The sequence below is a fragment of the Aythya ferina genome (assembly GCF_964211825.1).
Source record: "Aythya ferina genome assembly, chromosome: 4".
Lineage (NCBI taxonomy): Eukaryota > Metazoa > Chordata > Aves > Anseriformes > Anatidae > Aythya > Aythya ferina.
The window spans coordinates 35,060,963-35,077,344 of record NC_140300.1 but is presented as its reverse complement, the minus strand read 5'-3'; the positions used below and the strand labels follow the sequence as shown (position 1 = coordinate 35,077,344).

The 16,382-nt window shown below is 39.6% G+C and overlaps 1 protein-coding gene across 1 annotated transcript in view; it reads right to left on the bottom strand.

Annotated features, from left to right (window-relative positions):
* FAT4 (FAT atypical cadherin 4) overlaps positions 1-16,382 on the bottom strand; it is a 142,315-nt gene that overhangs the window by 29,044 nt on the left and 96,889 nt on the right. Inside the window, exons 7-9 of the mRNA XM_084518475.1 lie at positions 11,786-11,966; positions 8,170-8,420; positions 915-5,264 (exon numbers count right to left, since the gene is read on the bottom strand). Of these exons, the coding sequence (XP_084374601.1) occupies positions 915-5,264; positions 8,170-8,420; positions 11,786-11,966 (4,782 nt within the window). The remainder of the gene's footprint in view (positions 1-914; positions 5,265-8,169; positions 8,421-11,785; positions 11,967-16,382) is intronic.

Sequence of the window (16,382 nt, the reverse complement as noted above, 5' to 3'; positions counted from 1 at the left end):
TTAGTATAATTTAATTAATAAATGTGCTCTTTGATGACTGCAAATGAAATACATATAGTTTCCACATGACACTATACACTAGAGCCTTGTTACCATGAAAGCCAAGTCTGCTTTTCTAGGAATAATATGTAACAAATATTAGAGAAAAAATACTCAGAAGAGGTAGGAATGCTGAAGCCATTTCTGTTATTATATATATATATGTATGTATGTATGTATGCATATATGCATATTTGATCATTTTGCCTGAGTTTTGTTTTCTTTCCCATATCCTTCATCTGTTTTCTGTCTTGTACAACTGTAAGCAATTTGGGGCAGAGGCTGATTTTCTTCCTTGGAACACTTCTAACAGACTCAAAATACACTACAGTATGTATAACAATAACAAAAACAGAAAAAGTCGTATTTAAGCATTGGAAATGATTTCTACATATTTAATAAATTAAAATAGCTCTTGAAAAATCCTTCTGCCCTAATATGAATCAGGTAAGTGAGATCTGCTGGAGGACAGAGCTAAAATGAAATAAACATAGAATCATTTAAATTGGAAAAGACCTCTAAGATCATCTGGTCTAACCTTTAACCTAGCACTGCCTATTCCATTATTAAACCATGTCACTAAGCTCTACATCTACACATTTTTTGAAGACCTCTAGGGATGGTGATTCAACTACTTCTCTGGGTAGCCTGTTCCAATACTTCACAACCCCTTTCAGTGAAGAAATAATACTGCAGGCACCTCGTCTTCTCAGTTTTCATAACTAAAAATACTTTCTTCTGCATGACCTCTTCACCTATTGGAAATGCACATATTCAGATAATTGCAGCTGGAATTTATCATGGGCTAAAAAGGAACGTTTCTGCCCTTTTTCTAATTCTTCTTCACTATAATATGAAAAGAATTGAAAGCATACCTGTATATCCAGTTTTGCAAACGCAATTGAAGCTTCCAGGGAAGTTCTGGCAGGCAGCACCGTTTTTACACGGGTTGGAAAGGCACTCGTTGACGTCCCTCTCACAGGCCATGCCGGTGAAACCCTCTGGGCAACTGCAGGAGAAGCCCCCCACCAAATTGTGGCAAGTCCCATCATTGTGGCAGGGGGATGGGAGGCACTCGTCGATGTCGGTCTCGCACAGGCTCCCCTCATATCCTGGCATGCACCTGCACACGAAGGACCGGAGGGGCTCATTGGCTACGATGATGACGGGGACACTCTCGTGGGTCCTCAGAGCCGGGCTCACAGCCAGCCTCCTCGCACAGCTCCCTCCATTCTGGCATGGGTTCTGCAGGCACGAGTCGTGATCCACGGACTCAACCCTCACCCCGCTCTGGCGGAAGAGGATGTCTTTGATGCTCTCAAAGAAGGTGGCCACACCGCTGGGATTCACGTACTGGTTGCCACTGCGTTTGACGGCTGCCATGAGGAAGGTCTGGTTGCTCTCCTCGTACAGCCCGTAGAGCTGCACGGCCGTGCCCAGCCCTGTCAGCTGTGAGCTGGCAATTCGCAGGAAGTGCAGATAATGGTTTGTCAGGAAATCCCGCACGGTGTGGATGCTCAAGCGGAGGAGGATGCTGTTGTCAATGGTGGCATTACTGAAGCCTGCAAAGAAAATCCGGACGCTGCTCGTGACAGCACCGTGCAACCCATCGTTGCTGAGGACGGCCAGGTCAAACACTCCATCCGTGGACCTTGCCTGCGAGTGCAGCTCACAGGTGCCCCCGGGAATACTGAAGAGGCTGGTGACTCCTGAGGTGAGGGAACACTGAAAGCTGTCTAACACATCTGGATCCTGCGGCTTTACGTTGCCCAAAATTCCACCTGGGAAGAGGTTGCCATAATAGTGAACAAAGATTTCTACCGTTCTGGGCTGAGACGGGTTGTCATTTTGGTCTATTACCTTTATCTGCACAGTTCCTGTGGAAGACATCTGAGGAACCCCAGAGTCTCTCGTAATCACCGACAGGTAGAAATCGCTGATTTGCTCCCTGTCAATCTCCCTTGTTGTGGTCAGAACACCAGTGGTGCTAAGGCTGAAGTAACTGGTTGCAGGGCCGGTGCTGAGCAGGTAGTATGTGAAAGGACCTTGGTTTGGAGGGAGATCAGGATCTGACGACTGAAGTGTCATCACGAGAGTTCCTGCACGATTATTCTCCATGACTTCTCCTTGGCTGGTGGACAAGGTGGGGCCGTTATCATTGATATCTTCCAAGGTTACCAATAAAGAGGCACTGCCTGTAGCAGATGGCGTTCCTGAATCAATGGCCAGCACGGACAGATTGTACACAGGCAGCGTTTCTCGATCCAGTTCTGCAGTGACAGTGACCTGTCCTGTCTGAGGGTTGATGGAAAAGGCACTGTTGTTGTTGCCAGACCCAATGAAATAGGAAAACCTGCTCCAGCTAGGGACAGAATCTGAATCAAAGGCACTTACAAATGTGACATGGGTGCCTGGAGGAACACCCTCGCTGATTTGTATGTTGTAGGTTGCTAAAGTGAAAACAGGAGGATCATTGGCATCCAGTACAGTAATATTAACTGTTACTTCATCTATATCTGCACCACGAATGCTTCCAAGATTTTTTGCAAGAACTTTCAAAGAGATTCGTTCTTCTTTTTCTCTGTCAAGAGGTCCTGAAACATAGATCTGGCCACTTTTCTCATCTATCTGGAAGCCTTTCTTTCTGCTGTTGCCAAAGATAAGGTAATGGACTTCTCCATCAGTTCCCATATCACGATCACTTGCAAAAACTTCACCTACAATGGTACCTTTGGGGGCCGCCTCAGAAACTTCAAAATAATAAAGCTTGGACACAAAACGGGGCACATATTCATTTGTCCCTTCTAACTGGATGTTGACACTAGCAAAGCTGCACCTCTCTTCATCTGGAACATTAAAAGCCTTTACTGTTAAATGATAACTTTGCTTTGTTTCATAATCTAAAAACCCCTGGGTGGTGATTGTCCCTGTATTGGGGTCAATGACAAAGAGGTCACTATCTGAGGACTGAATAGCATATGCAATCACAGCATTAGGTCCAGAATCAGCATCAGTGGCATTTAAACGAATAACAGTTGTCCCACTCGGGGCATTTTCTAATACATTGGGAAAGTAGTCCTCAGGGCTGAATGCTGGAGAATTATCATTCACATCAATGACATTAATGGTGACACTGCAGTAGCCTGTTCTGGACACCCATCCTCCATCTGTGGCAGTAACAACTAGCTCATGCTTTTGGTGTAACTCAAAATCGAGTGGTTTGGCTAGTGTCAGTGTACCAGTAGTTGTGTTAATAGCAAAGGTGCCAGCCTCATTTCCAGAGGAAATGTTATATCTGATTAACCCATTCATGGCGGCATCTCTGTCCCTGGCTGAAACCGTCCTGACCACTGTTCCAACAGAGTGACTCTCCGGGATAGTGACACTCATGCGGCTTTGAGAAAACTCAGGTGTATGGTAATTTTCCTCTGTTACAACTATTTCAACAGCTACCTCAGATGAGAGTGGTGGATTACCTTTATCCTTTGCTTTTACTTTAAATAGAAAATTTTTGTTCAAATCAGCCATTAGTGAAGATGACACAGAAATCCAGCCCGTACTCCTGTCCAGTCTGAATTTATTAGTTTTGCTTTCATCAGAAACAAAGTATTCCACTTCAGAATTCAAACCAAAGTCTTTGTCATCCACTGCAGTAACTTTAATTAAGTTTGTGCCAACTCTCACGTTCTTAGTAACAGGTGTAAAATATTTAGGAGCGAGGAACAGTGGTGCATTGTCATTGCTGTCTACTATGTTAATTGTAACGGTTGTCTCACTCAGCAGCGGAGGACTGCCTCGGTCTGAAGAAGTAACTATGAAGCTGTGCCTATTAATGTTGACATTGCTTGAACCACTCGAGTTTTGGTACCTTAAATATTGCTTGTTGAAAATTACCCCGGTGGTTGCGTTGATCCGGAAGAACTCGGACTGGGATTTTATGAAGTAGAAGACTTGACCATTAGATCCTTCATCGGGATCAGTGGCTGAAACCTGGGTGACCTTCAACCCAATCCCAGGAAGCTCGGGACACTCCAAGTAATAGGATGGCTTTGTAAACCGCGGGGCATTATCATTGACATCTGTGACAAATATGGTGACATCCGTACTCACTGTCCAGCCAGAGTCATGTGCAGAGACTCTGATTCTGTAGCGATCTGTGTCCTCCCTGTTTAGTGGTCTGCTAACTGTAATATCCCCAGTGCTTGGATTTATGATAAATGGGAGACTGGTATCCCTTATGGAGTACCTGCTGATGGCATTCATACCGATGTCTTCATCTGAAGTTGTGACTCGGGTTACTGTAAAACCCAGAGGTGCGTTTTCAGGCACAGAAGCACTGAATATCTGGGAAAACCTTGGGGCATTATCATTTTCATCCAAAATATTAATGATAACTTTGACAGTCGTGCTCTGGAGGGGGGTGCCTTTATCTGAAGCCTTTATGGTTAGTGTGTATTGAGACAATTTCTCCCTGTCCAAGGGCCTGACACTTCTGATCTCACCAGTGGCTCGATTGATACTGAAACTATTTTCCGTATTGCCTTCAATGATTTCATAATTTAACTGTCCATTAACACCACTGTCCTTATCAACAGCAGCCACCGTCAGTATCTTCCGTGGGGACAGGTTCTCCACTACTTCAGCAATGAAGGGATCTTGCTCAAACTCCGGTGCGTTATCATTGACATCTACCACTGTTACTTCCAATTTCTTATACGAGGAAAAAGGAGGAAAGCCTGTATCTCTGGCCTCAATCCAAACCACGTATTTCTGTATGGCTTCAAAATCCAAAGCCTGACCGACAGAAAGCTGTCCTGTTACCTGATCGACCAGGAAGGTGTTGCCCAGGTTACCACTGGCGATGTAGTAGGACAAGGGGCCTCCTCTGGCTGAAGACCCAGAAACAGTGGTGACAAGTGTACCGACTACTTGGTTTTCAGGAAATGTGAAAGTCTCCTGTTCGGCTTGAACACGTGGAAATTCTTCTCTGTTCACAAATCTCACAGTGACTGTTGTTGAGTCTGTCTTGGGGTACCGGCCGCCATCCCTCACGTGGACAGAAATGGTGACTTCAGACTCTCCTGCCAGTGCATTAGAAGATAGGATTGCCCCTCTTTCTGGATCAATATGGAATTTCTCGGAGTTTTTCCCCACAAGGGAATAATGGAGCTCAGCATTGGAGCCAGCATCAGCATCGGTGACAGTCACTGCAAACACAAATGAGCCTGAAATGGAGAACAGAGACAAGTCAGTTTATGAATAAATGTGTGATTGTGGAAAATGAGATACCAGCTTTTCACTTGGAAACACTGTGAGGGTAACCCTTCTGATATTCTTCCTGGAGAAGCATGCTCTTTCTTACACTGCTCTGAAAACAAACTGCTTCGCAAAATCTTAAGTTCAACAAGCTGAGTTTGTGAGCCCACAAAACATGCATGCAGCCATAAAATGTAGGTCTGAAAACTAGGTCACTGCATTCAGGGAAATGTCAGTATGGATGTCAGTGTCTGTGCATACATCTGCACTGGCAACTGGACCTACAATTTTTTGGAAGTCTAGCATCCTATTTCTAGAACATTTACATTGCAAAAGCCATAAATCAAGTGAGACTGAATGGGATTTTGATTTTTTTGAGTTACTCATCATTTATTTATCCATGTAAGAAACATAACACAACAACAACAACAAAGAATTTTCTGCAATTCAACAACTATTAAGTGAACAGGCAGCACCACTGGATATTTATTTATGTAATGTCTCACCTTCCCTTGCAACCGTTTCTTCCTATTTCCCAGATATTCCTCCTTTGTCTCCAATAGCCTCACACATCTGATTTTTAAGAGTATTAAGATGACAATAACTAATGGGACCACATTTTTAAAATCATGCTGATCATCTGAGATAGGAGTGCTGAGTCACACAGGAATGAGGGTGCTAAGTCACATAGAAATAATAATAAGAAGAAAACTCCAGTGCAATAACATCAATATGTTATGTTTCGTATCTTTCACATTTATGTTTCCCAATAAGCTTCACTGTACAGGCACCCTATTAGCATCTCTATTTGCAAGAAGTTTCCTTTTGCACTGGAGTTTATAGATTCAATACATGGCAGATCTTTTCGAATTTGATACTGTCCTACCAATTTGCAGAACACTCTGTTGATGTTTTACTAGTACTTAAATTTAGAAAATAACTATTATGTATAAAAAACAATGTTGTTTTCAACCTCTTAAGGCAAAATCAGTTACACACAGGAATTACTTTGACAGTGTCTCCTTAAAACTATACTTGATGTCACTATCTGTCATGTGCAATGATATGTACTCCATAGGGAAGAATATTTAGACAATTACAATATTCAAATTCTTGTGAGAAATGAGATAGAAAAAAATAGATTTTTGCTTCAGTTAAAAAAATTGTACTATTAATTACTATTATTAGTTTCTCTTTTTAGTCTTGATTAAAAATGTTGACAAATTAAGCTTTGTTTTCTTTCAAACCATACACTACATATTCTGATTGGAATAAAAGCAAAATTCTCATACAAATTTTGAGGCTTTGGTGGTGTGATCTTATTATTTTCTTTTTCTTTTTTTTTTTTTTTAAAGCTACATTGCAATGAAGTGTTTTTTTTTTTGTTTTTTTTTTTTTTTTTTTTTCTGATGGATGCTATGCCTGGTAGTAAAATCACTGTCAACAGCCTTTCAAACTAATTTGAAAAGATATCAACATTTCCTTTTAATGAAAATAAGCTATCAAATAAGGAATTTGTGCCTGTATCTCAAGCTTTTTGCTAAGTGAAAAACAGTAAAAATGGCTTAAGTGTTCTATGCACTTTTAGTTATAAGGGGTCTCATACAAAAAGTGTCCAAAACCAGTATTGCCTGAATACATCAGTTAAACATATGTATGCTCCTCATAATCACATTTAAGGAAACAACCCAGAAAGAACCATACAAAGGCACTGTGCCCTAGTCCGGGTACACAAAGATTCACCAATGCAATAATCATATACTCCCATTATGCTGTTCTGGAAACAGGGAAGAAATAAAAACAAATTCATTCTTCCATAAAAAGAAGAAGTATTTGCAATTGTTTAAAATTTAGAAAGACAACCCCAAGACAAAGAAATAAGCTTTTTTAAATTTTTCTTTTAAAGGAAAATTTGTTTTGTAAACCATTTGTCTTGGACTGCTCTGTGTAAGAATCACATATGTATGCAAATGCATGTGAAAATGGACAGAACTGCTGGCTTCTACAATCAACTGCTACGACTGCAGTTTGGTGAATCTGTGGTAATACCGTAATCATCTTTACAAACCTTTTACTGTTTTGGGATAGCAGAAGTTTCAATATCAGTCTATTTTAAATCTTAGAAAAATCTTAGTATCAGAATCATTCAGTATATTCTCCCTATCTCCGTGCAAATGCATATGTTCTCCTCTTTCTTTCCCCTTGTAATGCCAATTTTGTAAATAGAAAATATTAGTATTTTAGAGTTACCCATTTCTAGTTTCTTTATTTATCAGGCTTGTTTAAACATAAACCAAAACAGAAATTAATGTCTGCATTGAGTGAAGTAACTGTAACTTAGGAGCACGTTCAACAAAAGTAGGGTTGCTGCTTGGCTTTACTTTTACATTACTTCACCACTTGGCTCAATGAAAAGCAACATAATTAACATCCAAGACAGAAGATATGGAAGGCTTTTCAGAAGATGTTGACGAAATCCTCTTTAAGAATTACTCAAGGCTGCCAAAAAATATCTACATGCAGGAGGTGACTTTAAGAGGAAAAAAAGGCTACTGCCTTCCTAACCCTAACAAAGCAATTAAATTTGATCACCTGTTTGCCTATCAGATTGAAAGCTGGGTGCTCATTTATACTATGTCCTCTTTATATAACAAGAGTACAAATGGGACTGGATGGAAGGAACAAACTAAAAAAAAATGCTAAAATGCAGGTCATATATTTTGCCTTGTATTCATTCCTGTGCAACACAAATATAAAACCTAGAAAATAGCTTCAGAGGAATATCTCAGAAACATTTCTTGTGGCATAGCTTTGCATTCAGTAATATATTAATGCAATCTGAAGTATCCTAAGTACTGCCACCTATCAGGTTACCTGAAGCGGTAGGCGATGGGACATGGGTGACATAGGGATGGTGTTGAAATTTGGGAGGATTGTCATTCACGTCGGCAACAGCAACGAGCACACTGGTGGAACTGGAGAGAGGCCTGGGGTAGCCCCCGTCACTTGCCACCACCACCAAAGTGTAGTTCTCTCTCATCTCTCGATCGAGTAGGGCGCTGGTGATGATCTGTCCTGTTGATGGGTTGATTGTGAATTGTGAATTGCCACCAGTAAGCCTATAGCTGTTTGAAAGAAAAAAAATGAGAAAAAAAAAAATCAATTAGTATTTCATAAGGCAGGCTGCTGCCTCAGGATAATAACAATTTTTTATACTGTTCAGACCACCATGCTGATGGACATCGACATAAAGATTTTCTTCTGCCTATCCATCTGTCTTCACTTTTTTTCTCTTCCATATTTTGAGACCTCTCAGAAATGGCATTTCTGGGGATTTCCAAATGCACTTGCTTAACACTGATAGATTTCTAATAAATGAGGAGTAGACTGAGCCTTTGTACGTTTGGAGACACAGCTGGGCATTCTCTCAAAATTGCAAGTGGCCTGCTAGAGGCAGCCTCTAGTACTGATTTCCTTGGGCTAATGCATTAAGTGTTACTCCAAAGGACTGACATTTCTTAACTGAAACTGCAGAATACAATTAGAAATAATACTACTTTCTAAAATAAAAGGATGACTTTTACAAAATAATATGAGGGTTTATAATTTATAGTTTCCTGATACTGAGCAAAGTTTTGCTATTCAAGATTTCAATTATAGTTTATAGTAATTCATAATAAATCAGAGTAAATCAGTAACTGCAAAACTATGCTAATAGCAACTAATCATGAGAGAGTGTGCAAAAATGTGGTAAGAACGGATTTTGTGCTCACTGTACCTCGTTGTACTGCACTTCTGGCTTGTTAGCACAGTGAATTTGTCCTTGCTTTTTGAATGCTTACGCATCTTCTGTTAGTACAGAACAAATCTCAAAGGCACCTGGAGCACTAGGTTGTATTTTTAAAGATAACTGGTTAACATTAGATTTCTGTTAATTCAGAAAATGGGCTTTCTACAAAACACAGGAAAAAAAAGCTGGCTAAAATGAACAACTCTCATATCTCATATTACAGCCCCTACAATTGAGATTAGCATTGTTTCTTCAGAGAAGCCTGTTATGGCACAGTAGCAACTTTTCTGAAGTACACAATTATATAAAATATTCAGAAGAAAACTACTGTTATGAAAGAGAGTAACATTCACATCTTCAACTTTTCAAAATCAAAACACGCTATGACAGAAATAATAACACAGGCCAGAAGCTTTTCCTAGAGGATTGATAGCCAGCCTGTGTAATAGGCTGTGGCAACCTCTCATGCTCAGTCATTAATCTCTACAGAATGCCAGGAGCATATTTTAATTGCTTAATTATGATTCAATATGATGGCCATATGTAATTATTCTCCAGCCAAAGAAAAGTGCATCTAGGGTGTAAGAAATGTGCACAAAGCTTAAAGCACCACTTAAATCTCTCTAAATGCCGGCAGCACGGACACGTTTCATCTGTGTTTTGCAGTGTTTTAACATTGTGTGAGACAGTCTCTCTCTCATGTACTTCCATGTACGAAGAATGGCTCAAGCATTACTGTTGGAAAGGCACTGTGAGAGACATTAAAAAAAAATACGTTTGCCATGGGATATTCTGAGTTATAGCTGAGTATAACTTCACACCAATTAAATTGACAATGCAAGTGTCTGTATTTAAAAAAAAATAAATTCCAAACTAAGCCAAAAGATAAATACATGAAACTGTAATCATGGCAACTAGTATACCAGGAAACTGACTGAAGTGCTTAAAATCCGGCCTTTTGACTGTGCTGACCCTTCTTATCTATACTGCCTTCAACGATACTATTCAAGCATGCATTACCATTAACAACCTCATCAGCTCCTTGTAATGATTTCACAGGTTATCACCAGAAATAAGAGGAAAAAGAGTTGGCATATATTGATATGTTACAGTTTTGCAGAAGATTAGCTACTTTTTGCATAATGAAGTTCGTTTTTTGACTTTATATGAAAATCTTAACATGGAATTGTATATCCCATCTATGGAAATCAAAGATTTGATTTTGGAATGGGGTCTAATAAGACTGCGAAGGAATTTTTGACTGCTCAGCACTTCTGACAAGAAGGGCTTATGTATTCTGGTCCCTCTAGCTTTTGTTAGTTCTGTAATACCAGTCATATTTTAAGGTTTGCATTATTCTAAACACTAAACCTGGACAAGTTCTGTCAAAGAAAAACAAAGTATGTTTCTGAGTCGAAAAAGTGCAAAACAAAACCTCAAAACAGTCTTAAAATAGCTTCTTACAAAAAAAAAACATCTTAATCAACTATTCTGCTATGAGGTATTGAGTAAGTGACTAAAGACTAATAGCAGAAATATCAAAGCAATTCAAACATAGTTAAGAAATCTGAGAGCGCTCTGATAATTTTTGGTTATGGGATGAAATCATTATAATCATTCATGATTTGTATGGAATTATTTTTTCTAAAGAAGCTTTCCAGAAATAGTTTCTCTGAGTGAGAGTGAAATGGATTAAAAGCTTCATTGTTTCACAATTTAATAAATGGAAATTTTGGACACTTTTCAAATATTTAAAGATGCCAAGACATAAAGTTCCTATTTATGGCTTGTAGCTATTTGAAATAAAATATTGCAGTATTTTATATACACTTGCTTCATTATAACATAATTCTTCTTTATTTCCTTTTTTTTTTTTTTTTTTTTTTTTTATGAGCACAGTTATATTCCTACACACTTTGAAGAATGAATAGAAATTGCAAATGAATAAGCTACTTTTATATATTTTTTTTTTTAAGTTTGGAAACAGGCATGGGTGTTTACATTAACAAAAGTTAATTTTGAAGAGATAACCTACATGTTCTTGTGATTTAATAACTAATTAGAATCTGATTTGTATTCCATTACCAATAAATCTGTCCTCAGTGGATAATTTTTACCTTCTCACTGCCACTTAGCATCTTAATTACTCTTGCCTGTGAACTAGCAATGGCCAGTGTTCAGCCCAGTGGCTAGTTAATTACAAGTCCTCAGTTCTAAATGCTATGCTAAATATAATGCTAAAGCTTTAAAAAGGCTAAAAAATCTGACGGTAGTCAGTAACACAGAATAATCACAGCCTATGTCATATTTCTTTAGTCAAAGAATGTATACGGAAGGACTGCCTGCTTAATTTCTTAATCCATTTATTATATTAGTTTTGTTTGTTTGTTTGTTTGTTTGTTTTTCTATACTTAGCAAGACATTTAGCCCATCAACAATAACGCTTAGGTGTGAATTAGACTCACATTTGCTTTTAATGTAGTTAAAAATTAAAAAACAGTACTGCAAATTTCCTTGACCTTAATACATTTCTAAAAGCTTATTTAAAAACAAAAATCAGATTTGCTGAAAGAGTTAGCTGTACACTGTCCTTTTCTGCCTTAAAGCTTTATGTCTTGTTGATGATGGATACTATGAAAAAAAAAAATCTTCAGGCGAGGTACAAGGCAGGACTGCACACAGTGGTGCTAAACGACCTACCTAATAACGGCATTTGTAGAAGCATCAGCGTCCGAGGAGTTTACTAGCAAAATATCTGTCCCTGTAGGTGCATCCTCAGGAACAATGGCAGAATACACATTAAAGGCAAATGTGGGCACGTTGTCATTGACATCATCCACTGTGACAGCGATGGTTCCAGTGCCAGTGAGGGCAGGAGATCCTGCGGGAAAGTGGGATAGAGAATGCCAGAGGTTACGAATATCACAGTGTTAATCTGAGGTCTGCCATCTCCGATTTAAAGCCTAATGATTGCACATGTCACAGCTCACAAAGTGAGAAAGCCAATTCAACATACAGGACAGGGTCAGATTTGTTTCAAAGGCATCTTGACATAAAGTACAAGCTGTGAAAGAAAAGGAAAAAAAAACAAACAAAAAAAATATATTTTTTAATCTCGTTTCATCTAATTCCAGCAACATTTTGTAATACAAGCTCACTGGAAAAAGATGGTCTTGGAACCACTCAGAAACCTTCCTGTAACAATTAGGACCAATTTGAACATGTGGTTGCCTTTGAGAAGTCATTCAAAGGTGGCACACTGACAGCCGTGAAGACTCCAGCCTTCAATTTACTTATCCGCAGAACAAATAGAGTGGAAACAGTGGCAAACCCCAGCTTTCCGCACAGCACTTCCACTGCCGGTCACACCCTGACCCAGGGAGACCTTTCCCTGAACGGGTGAGAAGGTTGCACGGTCTCTAGACTCACGCAGCCTTGATTTCCCTGTAGAAGCAAGCATCACTAGCAGCAAGTAACTTTTCCTTTGTCAAAACTGGAAAAAAAAAAAAAAAAAAAGACACTGAAAAATTGTAGAAGTTCATGCTGGGTTTAATAGTTTATTGCTCTTGTTTTGAGCCAACAATCAGCAAGACACCTTCTGCTAACTAAATTCTTCACTGAGGGTCCCTGAAAAAATGGGATCCTGTTATTCTTTGAATACCTAGCAAAAGTGTAAAAGTGTGTGTGTTGAGACAGGGGGCAATAAGAGAGAAGAGCTCAAAACTCCCAGCATACAGCACTTTTACTCAAAAGACAGATGATGACCATGCCTGGTTTACCCAAGATTAGATTCCTTTCCCCCTCAATCTCAAAGACATACAATAATTCATTATTGGCTGGACTGAGGAAAAAGCAACGCTAATGAAATGCTTTGGGCCAGCACCCTGGAGACCGGTTCGGGTCCTTGCTGAAAGGCAAGTTTATTACACTGAACTGTCACTTGATAAAACACAGGCAAGTCCCCGTGTGACTGCCCTAATCCCTCCATCCCAGCAGATGATCAGGTCACTGCTGCACAAGGTTACTGCTGGGCCTCAACATCTCAGGGCTCGGGGCTCACGTGGCCCTGGCAAGGGCTCCAGACACTGAGCTTCTGTAGAGAAGAGCAACTAATGACCTCGTTTTTCCCCGTTTTAACCCCTGCAGGCTTAAGGAGCATCACACCATCTCAGGGAGGAGCTGGGAGCAGCTTCTGCAGGGGAAGGAGGTTTCCCACCACAAAGCAACTCAGCATAATGTGCAAACAGACCGAACGAACAAGTGTCCAGTGGAGACGAGCTATAAATCTTGCAGGGCTCACTTACAAGACTGCTGATGGGACAGGCTGGACCACAATGCTGAGGAAAGAACATGAGAGCCAGAGAGGATACGTTTCACGCCACGGCCGCGCACAATGGAGCCCTTTCTCTGCTCTGTTCTGAGGTAATTCATTCTGCCAATTAATATACTTTCAGCCTCAAAGGTTACATTAAGGCAGACTCTTTTTATTATTTTTTTTTCTCGATTTTGTCATTCAGCCAAACACTTATAGATAGAAAGGGCTGCAAAAGCGTTCCCGATTGCTGAAATATTGCCCATGGAGTGTTTATTATTACTGCATTAAACGAAATCGAGTCCTCAGTGGTATTTGCTGTGTGTGTCATCAAGCTCTGGCCTTCCAAACACATTTAATCGACATCCATCTCGCAGCTAATGAAATGAAAAGCTGAAAGTTGTTAAGTTTCACAGGTGATAAAACAAATTATGCATAATTCAGAGATTAATATTGGGTAAGTCCTATTCAAAGAGCATCAGTAATGCAATGCAGCCTGGTAAAGAAAGCAAACTTGCAGCTAAGCCCTGAATCTCATTGTTTTAAATGTAATTTAAATGTTTTAAATGTAATTGCTCACTCAAAAAAACAATGCTGGAAAATTCAATGTGTTGAGTTTCTTCACAGTTTCTTCCACAGTGGAAGCTTCTCTAGAAGGTGCCGTGAGACATAACACAACACTAGAGAGGTGGGATCAGCTCAGGCGCATGCCAGTGGGGTACTCTGCAGGCTGAAAGGGGCTGGGGCTCAGTGCCATGCTAGCTGCATTCACAAGACAGCATGGGGAATGGGAAGAGGATGGTCCATGACTGCTGGCACACTACCACATGGACATGCGCTACAAGCAACATGCTGTGATGGGTTGTGTCTTTCTCCTGCATGGCTGTTAAGTCCTTGATCCCATAATGGAAATGGTCCTGTAATAGAAAGAGATGCCAGATGTGGATATTTTCCGGCTCAGAGTTACACTGATAGCAGCAGCTTTTGATTCACTATTTGCCTTCAACCAAGCAGCAGCTTTTGGTTCGCTATTTGCCTCCAACCAAACTCAGTCTGCTATCCTCTGTGAGGAACATGAATTTGTAGGGTACCAAGCAGGTGCTCCAAGGGTCAGATCCCAGTCCTGCTGAAAGCCATGGAAACTTAGCTGCAGACAACCATCAGGCCTGGTATTTCAGTATTCATCATACTTTTAGGTTTAAATATATCCAATAAAATTCAAAGTTTTATATATATAAATATATCCCTGTACTCTCTTTTTGTTCACTTATGGCCTCACTCCATAACTGTTACCTGTCTATATATTCCTTATCAATGCAACACATTCATCAAAATCAGAGCACTCGCATAAACTAGAATGGCAGAAGTTGGCTCTTTGTAAAGCACTTGATGGCCATTACTTCCCCATTGGGTGTATCTACAAGGCATAGCACAGGATGGGCACATTTGTATTAGCCTTAGAGAAGTGAATTTACCAGCCAAGGTTGAGCACCATACTAATAAAATTAGCTAGGGTAATATAAGTAACCCAGATCTCATTCAGTGCTAGCTTGTGGCTCGCAGAAGTATCCCAGAAGTCTAATTCAGCTGTTTGCAACATCCTAAGTCACCATTCTTCAGTTCAAAACCAAAAATCATTCTCATTTTACTTAGATGGAAAAACTCACACATCTACATTGGTTTCCCATCTATGTAGTTCTCCAAGTATACCTTTTTTCTCCTCTAACTAAAACATCACGTCCACAAATTTACTCCTTTATTCTATTACACTGAAAGATAAAGTTGCAATTTCACAGAGTTCTTAAAGCTTGCATTCACTTGAAATTAAAAGACCAGCTCACATTTCTGCAGTTACTGAGAAATATAAGAAGAGGAAATTACAAATGAAGTAATTTTCTATGGAAAAGAAATAGTTTGGGGCCAAATTCTACCGTCCTCAGTGAACTTCCAGTGAAAGTTCTGCTTGCATAAAGACCACAGAATTTGGCCCCTGGTAATAAGTAGGTTTCATAAAATGTAGATGTCATATTTGTGGTGAAAGAAGTACTTTCCATGGTCGGGCTGAGTTCCCAGATTTCTTAGTTTTGCTTCGATAGCAAATCTTCCTCAAGTCAGTTATTCCAATTATGTTCGAGCATCATCCTTTTCTTTTTTTTTTTTTTTTTTTCCAAACTGTGTTTAACATTTTGCATAAATAAGTGTAGTAAATTTTGTGTAAATTCTGCTCTATTAGCCAAACACTCAGGATGCCCCCATTTTGATAAATCAGGCATGATTGATTATTGTAAAATCTACGTAACATTGTCATATGTAGTCACACAAGACTTTGCATACCCCTACAGACAGCTTGGAGTGCCACAAACGTACACTTTTCTTTTAGTGAGCTTGCATGAAAATTTCTACCATTTTTTCATAGTATTTTGGACTATTTTTCAGCAGTAGTAGTAATTATTTGTCAGACACCCACCTCTTATTTAGAGCATTTCCCTAGAGCTATACTACTAGTTCCTTCAGATTTCAAAGCACAGTCTCTCACAAGGGCTTAAAACATCCATGTTGAAAAAGCATTTTCTAGACAGACGAAGGAATGAAACAGACATCGAATGATTAATAGCCAGAGAACGTAAGTTAACTCAGGGAAATAAATGGGAGAGATCAGATTGACTGTTCAGTGACCATCAGATCTTTAAAACTTAAAAGATGGCATCAATATATCATTAATATTATTTTGATTTTCCAATATCTGTGTGCTGTGGTCTGTTTTTATGAACTGAACAGTTTATTTTCTAGGTGACAGCCGTACATATACATTAAGCAGAGAGCCCCGCAAATGTCCACACGTCATTGTTGAAATAAAGATTAACCTGGGATAGTGTCAAAATAGCAACGCTGAGTTCAGGAAGAAAATTGCTTCCCACGGATGTTCTTCCAAAAATTTAAGCTTTTTGCTTACATCTGCAAAGTAAACATGTGTCTGGGGACGGA